The sequence below is a fragment of the Carcharhinus amblyrhynchos genome, chromosome 27 (genome assembly GCF_965287045.1).
Source record: "Carcharhinus amblyrhynchos chromosome 27, sCarAmb.v2.hapA, whole genome shotgun sequence".
Lineage (NCBI taxonomy): Eukaryota > Metazoa > Chordata > Chondrichthyes > Carcharhiniformes > Carcharhinidae > Carcharhinus > Carcharhinus amblyrhynchos.
The window spans coordinates 31,763,021-31,780,224 of NC_137350.1; the positions used below are offsets into that span (position 1 = coordinate 31,763,021).

Consider the following 17,204-nt stretch of genomic DNA (forward strand, 5'->3'; position numbering starts at 1 on the left):
GCGAAGACAATAACCCAAGCTGGGAATGGAACAGGGTCCCTGACGCTGTGAGGCAGCAGTGCCACCTCTTTACTGCATTGTGGAGTAAACACCAAAAACCCGCTCTGTTTTGAAGACTGTCTCATTTTCTCATTTTATTTCACCTTTCTTAAACCTTCCTGGGCTGAGAAGATGGGCAAATAATTTGCTCCAATGCAGCCCTGAAGCAGTTGGTGCATAGCTGTGTAAAGTTAACCAGGAAAGGAGTGCTCCTTTCTTGTTGTCCATTTCCTGTTAAGTAAACAGTTGCATTCAACCTCATTCCCAAAGTGGTTAGGATTGGGAGCTGCTTTTATCTTCCTTGCTCTGGGCATCACCAAGAGCTGTTCAACACCATACCATCCTTCACCATTTTGCTATAATGACCTTAAACTTGAATGAAGAGTGAATCTATCTGTATCTCATTTCTCGCCATTCTCCTCTCTCGCCACTCCTTTGAATCAGATCATAAATCATCAAATGCATCTTAATTTCACCTAAAATTAAAGTTACAGATTGCAGCTTTGAGAATTTCTTTGCATTCCTGTGCTCAAGCTGTAGAGAAATAACCCGTTGTCGCTTCAGGAACTGTCTGGATTTTGTAACAATGCATTTTCTATCGGCCCTCATCAAGTGCAAGCCAATTAATTAGATTTTAGCATCAGCTGTCAATTTGACAATTATCACCTTACCTCAGTTTTGTGGTTCTCTACAAGAAAAGTACAAATTGCACCCTCTGGTTATACCAGTGTTATCTTGTGTATTTTGTTTTAATTCCCAAGGAATCACTTTTGTCTCAATTTTAGACATTAGTTCTGTGACTAGCTGATAGTGCTGTAGTTAAATTGGATGCCTTTGAATGTATTTTGGCAATAGCAACAGGTTAATTAAACTGTGCCTTGTTTTGACGCTTACTTACATCATGATTTTTTTTCCCTTGTTCTGCGGGAGGTTCTCACGGTGTATTGTTCCATGGGTGCATGTACCTTGACAAGTGAGAGTCTAGACAGGGCTATCTGATGTCACATCCATGTCCACTCTTCAATCATGTGTTCTGCTCCTGCAGAACTCATTAGAAATTGAACTGAGGGTTAGTTGCTTATATTTGTATTGCTACCCTGGTGCACGGTAATGTGACCAGCTGTAACTACCATCTGAGGTCAACTCCACAAACCCTGATGATCGGATAGGAAGTCTTCAGGGTTTGTATTTAATCACATTGGCAAACCCAGAGCCAGTGTCTTTACCTGCTATGTCATTGGGAAAGGCTGTTATTAGTTCTCTTTCTTTCTTTCCCCTCAGAGTGGTTATTATGAGTTTGATCTTGGAGCAGATGTGTGCTGATGTTCTGCAGCAGACTGCAACCTCCATCAAGTTTCCTTCAGCAAACCTGGATCCCATCCCATACCGGAATCTTCTGCCAGTAAAGAAGCCAATTAAAGAAGTGCTTATCAATAACTTCAACGACATCCTGAATAAAGGCTGGGTGGACAGCCGCTCCATCCATGTGTTTGAGGCTTTGCTACACATGGGAGGAGTATACTGGTTCTGTAATAACCTGGTCAAGGTAAGTGTGTCAAGTCGGGCTAACATTATGCCAACATAATTCTAATTTGTTTCTTGTTTTTATGTTGAAGACATTGCCATGAATTGGGGTGACGCGGTGGCACAGTTGGTTAGCACTGCTGCCCCACAGCGCCAAGGACCTAGGTTTGATTCCCGCCTTGGGTCACTGTCTGTGTGGAGTTTGCACAATGTTCTCCCTGTGTTCTCACCCCCGGCTTTTCTGGTTTCGTCCCACAGTCCAAAGATGTGCAGCTTAGGTTGATTGACCTTGATAAGTTGCTACTTATTGTCAGGGCTTCTAGTAAGGTTATGGGCATAAGGCTTGGGTGGGATTGTGGCCAGTATAGACTCAGTGGGTTGAATGGCCTCTTTCTGGACTGAGATGACCATGTTCTGAAGTAAAACAGGAAAGCAATTAGCTCTAGCCTGTGCAATTGATTCACTTCATGATGTCAGTAGGAAATGTAAATAAAAGCAGCCTATCTTTTTATCATTGGAATATCAGTGATTTACCTATTGTGGTATATTGTATGTTACACTATCAAATATAATTTTTTTTAAGTAACCAATAATCTACAGTATGTACCAAATTCATGTTGCTACTTCGTATGATTATGGCAGGCTCAGGTTACAGCTGGCTGCTACATCACTTCAACAAAGAACAGTCTGAAATGCTACCTTAATCAAATGCATTTATCTCCTTTATTAATAAAGTACTTTTTTATTGATTGAAAAGAGTTATGATTTTACTGTAACATCATGTTGATTGAAAGTGAGCAACTCATTCTGAAGAGATACTCTGAAATGGTTGGCTGTTTCTTGCTGGGTTCCTTTACCTGTACACAGGAGGCACCATTATTTAATGGTAAATGGTTGATTTGTTGGGATACCTTGTATTCCATATGAATTTACTTCTTTTCAAGTCTCCCATGTGGGACTTGTCAAAAGCTTTGCTGGAATCCATATAAATTACATCAACTGCACTACTCTCGCCTATACACCTGGTCGCTTCCTCAAAAAATTCAATCAAATTTGCTAGGCATGACCTTCCTCTGATGAGGGAGCCGTGCTGACTCTCCCTGATCAAGCTTCACTTTCCAAATGGAAATGGATGCTCTCCTTCAGAGATTTCTCCAATTGTTTCCCTACCATTGATGTGGTACCACTGTCACTGGTTAATTGAATAAATCTCAGTCTATTCAGTTATGTCTTCTAGTTCGCAGCATTAATGACAATATCTGGCCCAAACCTCAAACCTAACTCTTCTCTCCCCATTTGAAAGCAATTGCTCCTGCATCATCGACAGGTTGCTTAATTCATGCATTTGGTTTTCCTTTAGGAACTCTTGAAGGAGACAAGAAAGGAACACTGTTATAAAGCAGTTGAATTACTCCACAGTGTGTTTTGCTTGGACATGCAACAGATCACGTTAGGCCTGTTGGGCCACATCCTGCCTGGACTTCTGACCAACTCCTTGAAGTGGCAGATGCTCATGGACCCACCTGGACGAGCTCTAGCCAAGTAAATCCATTATTTTCCTAAACCGCTGACATTACTAGAATAAAACCATTTTATGCTATAAATGCAGTTTGTTCTGGCTGATGATAAAGCTCCTGGGTTTGTGCAAAAATGTTAACCTATTTTGTAGCATTCCCAGGATCCAATAGAGGGAAAAGTTCTATGTGTCTGTATGTAAATGGCAACAGCAGAACGATTGCCAGCATCTGCTGGGTGGAAAAGATGAGACTTGCGATGAAATGGGGGCCAAACCTGACTCCAGAGCAAAGGATGGTGAATCTCAATAAGCTTTGACTAATAACATTGAATTCCTCTTGGACAATTTGTAAAACACCTGAGTGAACAGAAGTTCTACATCCCCATCATCCCAACTATTCAGTTTCAAAGTTGTGAGAGACGGGTGGGCAAGGACACATGTAGGCATGGACGAAACTCCCTCTTCCACCTCTTCCTTACCCCTGCCCCCCCAGTCCCCCTCATCCCAGCAGCACATTTAAAATATGAAAAGTGGAGAGGGTGGTACACTGATGTCACTGGATTGGTAATCCAAATTGAAGCTTTAGGGACCAGGGATTCAAATTGCATCACAACAACTGGTAGAAATTAAATGCAATTAGTAAAATCTGGAATGGAAAGTTATTCTCAGTAATGGTGACCATGAACCTGTCATCGATTGTTATAAATACCTTCTGGTTCACTAATGTCCATTAGGGAAGAAAACCTGCCACTGTTGTCTGCCCAACATGTGACTCCAGGCCCACAACAATATGGATCACTCTCAACTGCCCTCTGAAATAGCCAAGCAAAACATATAAGTTCAAGAGTAATTATGGATGGACAACAAGTACTGACCTTGCCAGTGGTGTCCACATCCCTGAAAGATTAAATGAAAATCCTGATAAATACCAAACCTTGCCTTCAAGTGAATATAACTGTTTCACTACTTTTGTCATGGTTTTATTTCTTTCGTTAATCTGATGGTTAATAGCAGAGAAGTTCCTTCGATAAAACCTGTTTCCTCTGTTGAATGCAGACTGTCGGTCTGGTGTGCCCTGAGCGCGCATTCCTCACATAACAAGAGTCAGGCCACAGCCAAACAGAGGAAAAGACACCGAGAGGATATTGAGGTGAGAAAAGTGCCTTTTTAATGGTAAATTACCCATTTCCTATTGTAAATTTATCTCTCATTAATACAGCTAGAATGATGTGTCAGTAAGAATATTAGTTATCAGTAAGACTGTCCCTTAGGTGCGGCAAGGTGACACAGTGATTAGCATTAGATAAAAGCAAATTACTGCGGATGCTGGAATCTGAATCCAAAAGAATAAATGCTGAAAAAACTCAGCAGTCTGGCAGCATCTGTAAGGAGAGAAAAGAGTCCAGATGACCCTTTGTCAAAGCTCAGATTAGCACTGCTGCCTCACAGCAGCCAGGAACCCGATTTCAATTCCTGGCTTGGGTCACTGTCTGTGTGGAGTCTGCACGTTCTCCCTGTGTCTGCGTGGGTTTCCTCTGGTGCTCCGGTTTCCTCCCACAGTCCAAAAGATATGCTAGTTAGATGCATTGACCGTGCTAAATTATCCGTTGGTGGACCTGAGCAGGTGCCGGAGTGTGGCGATTAGGGGATTTTCACAGTAGCTTTATAGCTATGTTAATGTAAGCTGCTTGTGACACCAATAAATAAACTTTAAAGAAACTTTTAAAAACTTTAACTCCTGCCCATTAATATTGTTTGTTGGGAGCTCCAGTAATGCTTTCACAGAGCCAACAGAAGATTTTAGTTTTCTATGGTGTAAGCTTATTTGGAAAGAAACATTCTATTGAAGGTAGGATTATCTACTTTCATTAATTGAATGCAAACTAACTTCAAACAGCTATGAAGCCATAACATTTATTTTGTGCTGAAAAGATCTGAAAGTCCATCCAGCTGCACCAGAATTAATTGGCGTACTATTTGCTACTCTAGGATTTTCCTTGCTCCTGTTAATCAGATGTTTGTAATCCCACGGATGTGCCTAGATTTAAATTATTAATTGTACAACTTTTTCAAAGTTTATTTTTCTTGGTGATTTTACTTATTAGTACCAGTGATGATCAAAGAACTAACATATAGGCCCAGGAGTCCTGCCCCAAGGCAATAGTTTGCAGACTACATCCCCTGCAACTCTTCCCATCCGCACCTAGGGTTATTCGCTGACATGAGACGGGTTCATCGATCTTTGCTGGGCAGTCATGCCAATGTGAAGTTGAAGATTTGCTGCCTTAGGCCGAAATGGATTGCCATGGCAATTGAGCTCTCTTGGTTTTGTCTATTTATATTATAAAATATAGCTTTTTAAGTATGTTGTATTGCTCTACTAAGGCATGTGGACAGATGCACTTCCTTATCTGTGCTTAAATGGGCCTCCTTTAGCTGTTGTACCTAGTGTCCCTCCACCAGCCTCTAGTCATAAAGGGTTAACATGCATCCTCTGCATCCAATGTTCTTTGATTATAAACGGTTGCATGACAGACCCTGTTTCCTTCATTTGCACATATTTACCATGTTGCTGCTCCCTTACCTATATATGGGTCAGACTATTCTCAACAATCCCTTTAATTTTTTTATATTGCACGTGTGACTTATTTTGTTATGATCCTCACTGACGTTATTACAAGACAAGTCAGGGCCCAGATGGAATCTGGCTTGATAGACCCTAATTTTTACTTTCTGTTTACATGTGTGGAGGAACAGAGTCAGAGGACAGCCGATGAATTTTTAACAGAAGAATAAAACTTTTATTAAAGAAGGAAAGATTAATTATAATAATGTTTACCATCTTAGTTCAAGCATGGACAAAAGAGCTGAATGCCAGAGGGGAGATGTGAGTAATTGCCTTGACATCAAGATAGCATTTGACCAAGTGTGGCATTAAGGAGCCCTAGCAAAACTGGAGTCAATAGGAATCGGGGAAAACTTTCCACTGGTTGGAGTCATACCTGGCACAAAGGAAAATGACTTTTAACATTTAAGAAAAACTTGGACGGATTCATGGATGAAAGAGGTGTGGAGGGATATTGTTCAAGCGCAGGTCAGTGGGACTAGGCAAAAGTGGTTCGGCACAGACAAGAAGGGCCAAAGGGCCTATTTCTGAGCTGTAATTTGCTATGGTTCTATGGTTGTGGTGGATGGAAGTCAATCATCTCAGTTCCAGGACATCACTGCAGGAGTTCCTCAGGTAGTGTCCTAGACCCAACCATCTTCAGCTGCTTCATCAATGACCTTCTCTCCGTCATGAAGTCAGAAGTGGGGACGTTTGCTGATGACTACACGATGTTCAGTATCATTCGTGACTCATCAGGTACTGAAGTAATCCATGTCCAAATACAGCAAGACCTGGACAATATCCAGGCTTGAGCTGACGAGTAGCAAATAACATTTGTGACTTACAAGAGTCAGGTAATGACCATCTCCAACAAGAGGAGATCTAACCATCACCCCTTGGTATTCAAAGGCGTTATTCTACTATCAGTTACCATTGGCCAGTAACTGAATTGGACTAGCCATATAAATATTGTGGCTATCAGACCAGGTTAGTGACGACTTATCCTGTAGCGAGTAACTTACCTCTTGACTCCTCAAAGCCTGTCCACCACTTATAAGGCACAAGTCAGGAATGTAATGGAACCCTCTCCACTTGCCTGAATGAGTGCATCTGCAACAACACTTAAGTTTCACACCATCCAGTACAAAGTGGCCCACCTGATTGCCGCCACTTGACAAATATTCAATCCCTTCATCTTCAAGATGCACTTCAGGGACTCACTAAGGTTCCCTCGGCAGCAACTTCCAAACCCACAACCATACCACCAAGAGCAGCAGATACCTGGGACCACTACCTGGAGGTTTCCCTCCATGACACTCATCATCCTGACTTGGAATTATATCACTGTTCCTTCATCTGCCCCCTCGCCAGATATTGAGCCACCTGCCATATATTGTCATGACATTGGTGCGGTTTACAACAGGTTCACACAGACATGAACCTGTTGTGGGGGTCTCCCCAGGGATGCACGGGTTAAGCATAGCAGAGGAGGGAGTAAATCATCCTACCTTCAGTAGTCAACATCAACAAATCCCACTTTGATTACCATAAAAGAAGAAACAAAACAGTAGTGGGCGATGATCAGGGTTGGGGGGTGGTGCGGGGTCAGTGATCAATGGGGCAGGGGCTGATGATCAGGGGAGAGGTAGAGGACTGTCACCTCTGATCAGGGATGGAGATGGGAGCCCTTGAGACTTCTGTGACCCCCTTGACTTTCTTTGACAGAGTGTGATAAGATCTTGAGAGAAAATGGCGTGTTTCTTGGTTTTCTTGCTAGAAACAACACAGTGCCATTTTTTGGTAAGATTTCACCAAAAGACTTTTTAACTTCACCATTACAGTTAATTTTTTTCTCACAACTCTTTGCATTTCTGTCAAAAACCCCACTGCTAGAACATACTCCTCTATAAGAATCCAAGGCATCATGTAAAGAACAAGAATTTCTTTCCAGTTTCCAGGCCAATCAATGTAATTATTAAAAATATTCTGATCTCATTACCCTATTGCAGTTTTTGGGGCCTAGTTGTGTATAAATTGGCACTGGTGTTTTCTACATTAGAACTGTGACTAAAATTCAAAACTACTTAACTGATTGTGAAGTGAGTGAGAAAGTCCCAAGATTGTGAAAGGTGCTGCATATAAAGCTCACATTGAGAGGATACAGAGGAGATTTATCAAAACGGTTCTGGGGATGGGACGTTTTAGTTACAAGATTAGGTTGGAATGAGTGGGAGAAGCAAAGGAGGATTGAGCAAAAATTTGATACAGATATGTGGGCAGCACTGTGGTTAGCACTGCTGCCTCACAGCGCCAGGGACCAGGGTCCAATTCCTAGCTTAGGTCACTGTCTGTCCGGAGTCTGCATGTTCTCCCCATGTCTGTATGAGTTTCCTCTGGGTGCTCCGGTTTTCTCCCATAGTCTGAAGGATGTGCTGGTTAGATGCATTGGCCATGCTAAATTCTCCCTCAGTGTACCCGAACAGGTACCGGAGTGTGGCAAGGGGGATTTTCACAGTGACTTCATTGCAGTGTTAATGTAAGCCTACTTGTGACTAATAAATGAACTTTTTACAAGATTATAAATGGCTTAGATAAGGTGGAGAAGGAAAACCTGCTCCCAATAGCTGAGGGCTCAAGAACTAGGGAGCACAGATTTAAGATGTTGGACAAAAGGTCCAGAGGAAACGTGAGTAAGAACTTCCTTATGTAGCAAGTGATAATGACCTGGAACTTGCTCCCCTTGAGGCTGGTGGAACTAAAAATAGACAATAATTTCAAAAGAAGATTGAATGGACACTTGGGAGATAAGCTTGCAGGGCTGCAGGCATCAGTATTGGTTTGGGATTGACTGGATTACTCCACAGGGAATCACATGAACCTGATGGGTCGAATGGCCACTAACTGTGCCGAAGTGAGTCTGGTTCTATGAAACTCTTTCTAGGAGCACCAGAAGGGGCAGAAGCCATTCAGCCCCTCGAGCCTTCCCCACATTTGGTTGTGTGTGGCTGCTTTGCACCTCCACTCCATTTTCTTCAGTTTTTCTCCATTTCCCTTGATACCCTTCCCTAACAAAAATCGATCTCTCTTAGTCTTGGCGGGATCAGTTAATTGAGTTGGATGATCAGCCATGATTATAATGGATCAAGCTGAAAGAACCAAATGGTCTACTCCTGCTCCTATGTTCTTTATTTCTAAGAAAGCATCCACTTCTCCAGTCCATGAACATGAATGGGTAGAGTACTTGGGAACAATGGAAGATATGTTCCATGTCTTTGGATCTCTGGATTACAGAGTCTCGATATCACTTGCTAACTGACTTGTGGGTTCCATAGTGTCTATCGTAACTCTGCAGTCTCCATCTTTCATTTAGTGTACACGCAGATTCCCATGAGAAATAACTTTGATCACATTGAAAGTATTTTTAGGGGAAGAAAAATATGAATTATTGAATAATATTCGTATTACCACTTCCCATTTCTTCCCAACAAGTAACCACAATTACATCTATAGGTTCAAAAGCGAAAGCAGTATAAATCAAAGAAAAAATGTTTGTAGACCAGCAGAGAAAAGCTGGGCAAAAATGTGGATGCTTGCGAAATAGTATGAAAGTTTTAGAGGAATTGAATTCTTAACAAAAGTAAGGAATGAAATGTTAGTGGAAGAGATTATTTGGTGACTAAATGCCCCAATCTGCCGACAATGAGCCTTATTATTCAAATTGGCTATCCACCATAGTCAGCTGGGTAGCTGTTCCCTTTATCGGCAAGATTGCCTGGAGGCAGCCACACATCAGACTGCTAACCAGACACTCTTGGATCTAAATTTCCTCATGGTTCTACCTTCAAGCCTGCCTTCACAGTTCTGGGAACATTCTACCCTGAAAGAGCTTGGATAGAGTGGAGAAGGAAAATCTGTTTCTGTTACCTCAGGATGCAAGATATAAGATTTTGGGCAAGAGTGCAGGAGGAATGTGCAAAATAACTTCCTAATGCAGCGAATGGTAATAACCTGGAACACGCTTATCAGAGGAAGGACATTCTTGCTAGAGAGGAAGTGCAGCGAAGGTTTACCAGACTGATTCCTGGGATCGTGGAACTGACGTATAAGGAGAGCTTGAGTCACTTAGGATTATGTTCAGTTGAGTTCAGAAGAATGAGAAGGAATCTCATAGCAGTCTATAAAATTCTAACAGGATTAGACAGGGTGGGTGCGGGAAGGATGTTCCCAATGGTGGAGGTGCCCAGAACCAGGGGTCATAGTCTAAGGATACAGAGCAAACCTTTTTGGACTGAGATGAGAAGTTTCTTCACCCAGAGAGTGGTAAGCCTATGAAATTCGCTGAGATAGAAGGCAGTCGAGGCCAAAAGATTATATGTTTCCAAGAAAGAGTTTGATATAGCTCTTGGCGTGAAGGAGATCAAAGGATATAGAGAAGAGGTGGGATTGGGCTGTTGAGTTAGATGGTCAACCTGATTATTGCAAATGGTAGAGCAGGCTGGAAGGGCCAAATGATCTTCTCCTCCTGTTTTCTATTTTTCATTCTCTATGATATTTAATCTTACAAATGAAGAATGGCCACATAAGTCAGGTCTAGTACTGGAGGGTAGCTGACACTCAGTATCCCAGTATGGGTCAATGTCTTTTAAGAGTCTGCCAAGAAAACTGGAGAGGGGAAAAAAAGACATATCATTTGCTCTTTAAGAGTCATTTCTGCATTAGTACACTGTACTTAGTGGTTAGAAAACATCTTCAAATGCAATGGGAAGAACCATTTTAACATTTACCAACCTATCATCAGATCTAGAGCTAAATCTTTTTCAGACTCATTTGGCCGGGTCTTGGTGAAATAGCATTTCTGCATTACACCGATTTTGTCTAAATTATATAGAGAATGTGCTATCTAACTTTGGTAGCACAATTAAATATGGTGGGCTTGTGTTTCAACAGGACTACATCAATCTGTTCCCTCTGGATGATAGCCAGCCATCAAAACTGTTACGATTGTTGAGCTCAAATGAAGAGGATCCAAATATCTTGTCCAGCCCTGGTGGGTATGCTTGACTTAAATCACTGCCCAGCGGTGGGCTTTATTAAGCATTGGCTGCGTGTGCCGTCAAATTGTATTGCAGCTTAACCAGATTGAATTGGTATCGTGAATGGAATTCAAAGGCCAGTGTATGAGTAATAGCACGAGAAATAAGAGTATAACCACGAAGAGAAACTCTGACATGATATGGGCCTACTGACAGTATCACTCAAGTTGAAGATGTAACTATGATTTTGCATCAGTTCACAAAACTGTGATGACAGAGCGAATGCAGTTTTGTAATTCACGTTGAATCAACACCACTCTTTATGGTCTCTGTGTGTGTCTAAAATTGATTGTCATTGATAGCCATAAAAGTAAGCTGTTAGCCTGAGAGTGCAGGAGATTTCAGAGAACTTTTCCAACAGCAATTTACTCTTGGGTCTGCTGAGAGATTTATCAGACTTCGGAGATGTGTATTTTTGTTAGCAGAGTGGCGATCGGATTTTTAAAAAATTTTTGTTTAGCTAGGTATCTGACATATAAAAGGTATATTACCACATTTAAGAGTCTCCAAAGCCGCAGTTTTATAATCAGCGCTTCTCCTCCAATTTCTCTTTTCCCAATACAGAGTTCACACACTGGACTCTGTTTTTGTTGGGTGTGCTCGGTCCAGTAGATACAGGAAACCCAGACATCAGGATTCCCTCCGCAGTGCCGAGAGTTTTAATTCCACAATGTTAGTGAGACGTTACCAAACATTTCTGCACCCCAAAACCCAGCCTGACTGATGGGCTTGCCTTCCAGACGGGCAGGGAGCTGGTCAGTGAAGGCCGCAGACCAGCTAACTCCATGGGGGTGGGGGCTGCTCTGTATTGGATGGGTGGCCAAATGCTTGGGAAAAATTGGAATCCTGGTGGGTCCCAATGCTCGGGAAACCTGGCCAACCTGGATCAAAGTTGAAAAATTGATTGACAGAGTGGCTGGCAGCTTCATTATCATATTTAATAAGTCCCAACCCACCTCCTTGGAGCGGGGTGATTGGTCACCTGCCTACTCCCAATCTCGTTAAAACCAGAATTAGGAAGATTTGGGGTATGAATAGATTTTTCAGACTTTAACCTCACCAGCTAGACCCAAACCACCTCTTTCTTAAGTTAACATTCAACTCATTCTCCCCCGCTTTCTAATTAGAGGCACACCCCATTTATTTCCATCCAGAGAGTTTATATGGAAATTGATAAAAACTGTCCACAGGGAGTTGAGTTGGTTCCAAACTTCCATCACCAGAGTTGTCCACTTGAACCCAGATGAAACCCAAAGAAGCACTTTGTTTCCTTCCCACTCTCCCCAGGAGGATAGCCAGTGATCAGTCACAGAAGTGATAATGATGCACAGAAAGTGGTCAAAGCAGAGCCAGTGCTACCGTTGGACAAACTGGGAGCACATCTAGAGATTTTGTGGGGGGGTGGGGGCGGCAAGAAACTGCTGCCTTTTTCTAAAAATTGCAACTGAATCCTGGTTTTGTAAAAAGATCACTTCCATAATTCATCATCAGCAACCGGGATGGGGAGTCAGAGTCTCCAACTCCCAACATCATCGCCAGCCGTTGACTCTGTCTACACTTCCCGCTGCCTCAACAAAGCAGCCAGTATAATTAAGGATCCCACTCACCCCGGACATTCTCTCTTCCACCTTCTTCCATCGGAAAAAAATACAAAAATCTGAGGTCAAGGACCATCCAAGTCAAGAACAGCTTCTTCCCTGCTGCTGTCAAATTTTTGAATGGGCATTAAGTTGATCTTTAATCTCTACACCCTAGCTATGACTGTAACACTACATTCTGCTTCCTTTCCTTCTCTATGAACGGTATGCTTTGTCTGTATAGTGCACAAGAAACAATACTCTTCACTGTATACCAATACATGTGACAGTAATAAATCAAATCAAATCATGAAGCATTGCTATGTGGTGCCATTGTATCCAGCACAGCCAGGAAGACAGTGATTGGATGGGATTTTGGTGAACTGTGATGGGATTGAGGGGATTTGAATTTCACTGACGATTGGGCGTGAGCAGTAAGCTTTAGTCTGACTGTGGGGGGTGGGGGTTTCACTTCTGATGGGGTCAATAATTTGTTCTTAAAACTTACTGCAAATGCTCCCACATTATATCTATTAATGATTGTGATTGGAAATTAAACAGCAGAGTTTTAACCCACAGCCCGCTGGTAACGCAGCTGCATTCATAACAGGGAGTCTGGGTTCCCAAAGTGGACGTGCTGCTCCCTAAGCCTATCCCTGGGTTCACATGACTTAACTTCTCCTTAGAATCCGGTGGCACTTTGCCTCCAGCTTTGTGATATCACTTCCACTGGCTTTCTGAGACATCACTTCTACGAATATGGGGCTCCACTTTGGGTATCAAATACCCTTACACCAGCCTTGACTTTTTTTAATTCATTCGTGGGACGTGGGCATGTCTGGTAGGCCAGCGTTTATTGCCCATTCCTAGTTGCTGTAAGGCAGTTGAGAGCCACATTGCTGTGGCTTTGCCATCATTTGTGGGCCAGACCAAGTAAGAATGGCAGATTTCCTTCCCTAAAGGACGTTAGTGAACCAGATGGGTTTTTCTGACAATCGACAATGGTTTCATGGTCATTGGTAGGTTCTTAATTCCAGATATTTTTTATTGAATTCAGATTTCATCATCTGCTGTGGTGGGATTTGAAGCTGGGTCCCCAAAATATTAGCTGAGTTTGCCTAGCGACAATACCAAAAGGTCATCACCTTCATCCCTATAGGAAAGAGAAAGCTGTAGCGGTTGGGATCTGCACTAGACCAGAATAGCCCAGGTCTATCGAAGGATTCTAATAAAGCTGTCTCAGCACTATTCTACATATTATTTCACATTTTCAGCATGTGAAATTTTCATTTCATCTCTCCAGATTCTGCAGTCTTGCATTCCAGCTGAAAGTGCAGTCATTCTAACAGGTTGCACATGATGGTTTGGGTGTCAGTGCGTGGAACTCCATCCTGTGCCTCTAGTTGATATTTATTGAAGACACTTTGCTATTGCCTGGTAACAGTTAATGATGGAAATAATTTACTTTCTCCAAATATGCCAACTGCATTCAATCCAAGTATTTTACAGCGAAGCAAAAATTGTTTTTCACTGTTTTAAAGCCAAAGAAAAATTGCCAAATTTTAATTCGCAGAATTTCAAACAGTGACTAATGCGAATATGAGTTCAGATCACATACCCCACAGGGATAATAATGCTGGACTTTTGCAACATACCGTGCATATTTTAAAAAGTTATGTATTGTCTTGGCAGTTCAGTTTTCTTTCTAATCCTCCCCTTCATATTTTACCTCAACTAGAAATGAAGCTGTTGCATTTTGGAATTTTTTAACCACTTCTGTCGTGCTGCCATTTTAAATAAATTTTGTTCTGTTCCCTTTAATTTTCTTTCAGGTGATCGTACGATGAGTAGCTCGCTTTCTGCCTCTCAGCTTCACAATATAAACATGAGAGACCCCTTGAATAGAGTATTGGGTAAGTGATGGATGCCAATCAAAATCGATTGAGGACCATGCTATTACGCAGGCATTTTATCATATAGCAATTGTTAAAGTTAGTGTTGCCTCCAAAATTTCATTGTGCGCGATCAGAAAGCGCGCTATACTTTTACATTTATTTTTGTGTGGCATTTAATTCTGAACAAGGTCTGAGCAGCTTAGGGGAAACATTTATTGTCTGTGAAATGCTTTGGGGCGTCCAAAAGTAATAAACTTGGCTGCACAAAAGCAGGATTGGTGTTCTTACTTTGCAAACTGCTTACCATCCACTTAGTCTAAAAGCATTTTACCCGTTTTGGCATCTGGCATTTCTGCTGAATTATCAGTACTCCAGCTTTGAGATTTGATTGATGAGCAAGTTTTGGTGGGTATTTCAATCGGTTGCTAAATTGAACTGTCAGTTGGAATTTTCTTGGAGGTGAGTGGAATTTTCGCAAAAAAATTCGAAGTGTAGAAAGGGTGATAAAACGCTAAATTACGTGAATTTACGGTACTATGTGCAACACAGAAGCTGCAGGCTGATTTCAGCAGCAAAGCAGGGCTGACAAGATTGAGAGGAGTGAGAAACCGGGCGCCAATCGACTGGTGTGTTGAGCTAGTAAGATAGCGCCTCCTTTGTTCTTCAATACTCGAGTAAGCTCTCTTCTGTGAGTTATTCCGCTTGCGTGAGGGAAAGAACTTTACTTACAAAAAAGGAAGTTGAGCAATCATTGAGAGAGTAAGAAGACTTGTAATCATATTTATTCAGTGACAGTTTCTGGATGATGGAAATGATGAGGAAGAAGCTTCTTCCTCTTGCCATAGAACTGTAACAGTTACAGTTTTTCCATAAACTCAGACTGCAACAAGTTGTTTGAGTGCTTATTGGTGAACTCCCAATGCCATTATACTAAGTGACAGAGGCTTACATCAAAACTCAGGCTGTGGGTCCCCACTTCTACAGGCTGCCAATTTGCTTTGAAAATAAGTTTGAGATGTTTTTGTGTGGATTCTGATTCGTGGAAAAAAGAATGAGAAGGAATCTTGAAGTGCTTTTTCAGTGTTAGTGTTAGCTAGGCAAAAATTGTCATCTGTTTGTACACAGCAAGATTCCACATGCATCAATAGAACAAATGAATAGCTCGGCAGTATTTAGCAGTATTGGTTGACAAGAAAGTGTTGGACAGAACAGTTGGGAAAACCCCCCATCATCTTTTCCAAATAATGCAATGGATCTTTAATATTGACTAATAAAGAACTTTAGATTAGCACTTGGAATTTACTTAAGTGCCATCCTTTTGATCCCTTAATAATTGGGAAGGAGAGAAGTCAGACATGCTGCATTCACTGTCCAATAATCTGCATTGTTGAATAAAAATAAAATGGAATGTAGCTACAGTGCATCACATGATTAGGTAGCCCACTGCCACTCAGCAATCAATTTATGCATAGAATGGCCAAGTGAGTCTGATAAAATGTTAGAGGGTAGTTGACATCAGGGGAATATATCCTTGTCTGATCCAGTGCCTTTAAGTATTAGGAAGAAAACTGGGAAAGAAACCAAAATGGACTTGTTTCCACTATCTTCAAATAACTTTATTCCTGAAAAACTAGAATTAAACAAATTCATTACATTTATTTCTCATGTTTAAAAAGGAGACTAGCCATTGTGTTTTTGCCTTCCTTGCTCTTAAAAGTGAATAAAATCCAAAGGTTAAACTTGTAAGAATGCGCTGTCATGCAAAATTGCCCCTTAGTATCCCTGGAGTGTAAATTAGGGGAATTAGCGGGTCACGGGGATGGGGACATTGGGTGGGTCTGGGTGAGATGTACTGTCATGTGTTTGGTGCAGTCTCAATGGGCCAAATGGCCTCCTCCTGCACTGTAAGGATTCTGTGATTATATTCTATATTTATATTGCTGTGATCAGTGACTTATAAATCCATGTCATACAAGACAGCAAGATATATAACATCAGGATAAAAGCCTGTAACTTATTAAAATTTCATCTTCCGAATCCCTCTGTGGGAGAATCTCGGCTTTTTTTCTTTGAAAAGAGAATAAAATGAGAGGTTTCCTGCAAGGTTTGAACAGATGAATTTACTCAACAAGAGGCAGGACATTGGCCCATGGATTTTCTTGATCTCTTTTTCAGCAAATTTGTTCCTGTTGATCTCTTCGATCCTGAGTTCAAAAGTGGCTGGTCCACACACCCAGTTTGTTCAGTGGTTCATGGAAGAATGTGTGGAGTGTTTGGACCAGGGCAGTCGTGGTAGCGTTCTCCAGTTCATGCCTTTTACCATGGTAAGTCAAAACTAGAGATTGACTGATGCCCAACATGAGTGATGGAAGTATTGTGTTCTTCAAATTAAAGGATCAATTTCTACATACAGTAATATCTTTTATTATCCAGCATGCGCAGGGAACAAATGGTCTCAGTTAATCAAAAATTCTGATTAACAATTCCATTTACCAATGGAATACAGCACAATACTTGTAGTATGAACTAATATGTAAGTACTCAGGAAGTAAAGAGCAGTTTTTTTAAAATTTTAAATCTTCGATCGTATGTTAAGTCTAAAATAATACGTTTACAGGTGAACCTTTCAGAGAAGTTCACCATTGCACTGGGATGGCACAGTGGTTAGCTTTGCTGCCTCGCAATGCCAGGGACCTGGGCTCAATTACCAGCTTGGGTCACTGTCTATGTGAACTCAGCACGTTCTCCCATGTCTGCAAGGATTTCCACCGGGTGCTCCGGTTTCCTCCCACAGTCCAAAAGACGTGCTGGTTAGGTGCATTGGCCATGCTAAATTCTCCCCCAGTGCACTCAAACAGTTGCCGGGGTCTGGTGACTTGGGAATTTTCGCAGTAACTTCATTGCAGTGTTAATGTAAGCCTACTTGTGACACTAATAAAGTAAAACTTAAAA

At 41.7% G+C, this 17,204-nt stretch overlaps 1 protein-coding gene across 1 annotated transcript in view; it reads left to right on the forward strand.

The window, feature by feature from the left end:
- Positions 1-17,204, forward strand: part of med24 (mediator complex subunit 24) — a 65,366-nt gene that overhangs the window by 41,649 nt on the left and 6,513 nt on the right. Inside the window, exons 20-25 of the mRNA XM_080213393.1 lie at positions 1,321-1,585; positions 2,924-3,105; positions 4,136-4,229; positions 10,635-10,734; positions 14,190-14,270; positions 16,428-16,576. Coding sequence (XP_080069519.1) covers positions 1,321-1,585; positions 2,924-3,105; positions 4,136-4,229; positions 10,635-10,734; positions 14,190-14,270; positions 16,428-16,576 — 871 coding nt within the window. The remainder of the gene's footprint in view (positions 1-1,320; positions 1,586-2,923; positions 3,106-4,135; positions 4,230-10,634; positions 10,735-14,189; positions 14,271-16,427; positions 16,577-17,204) is intronic.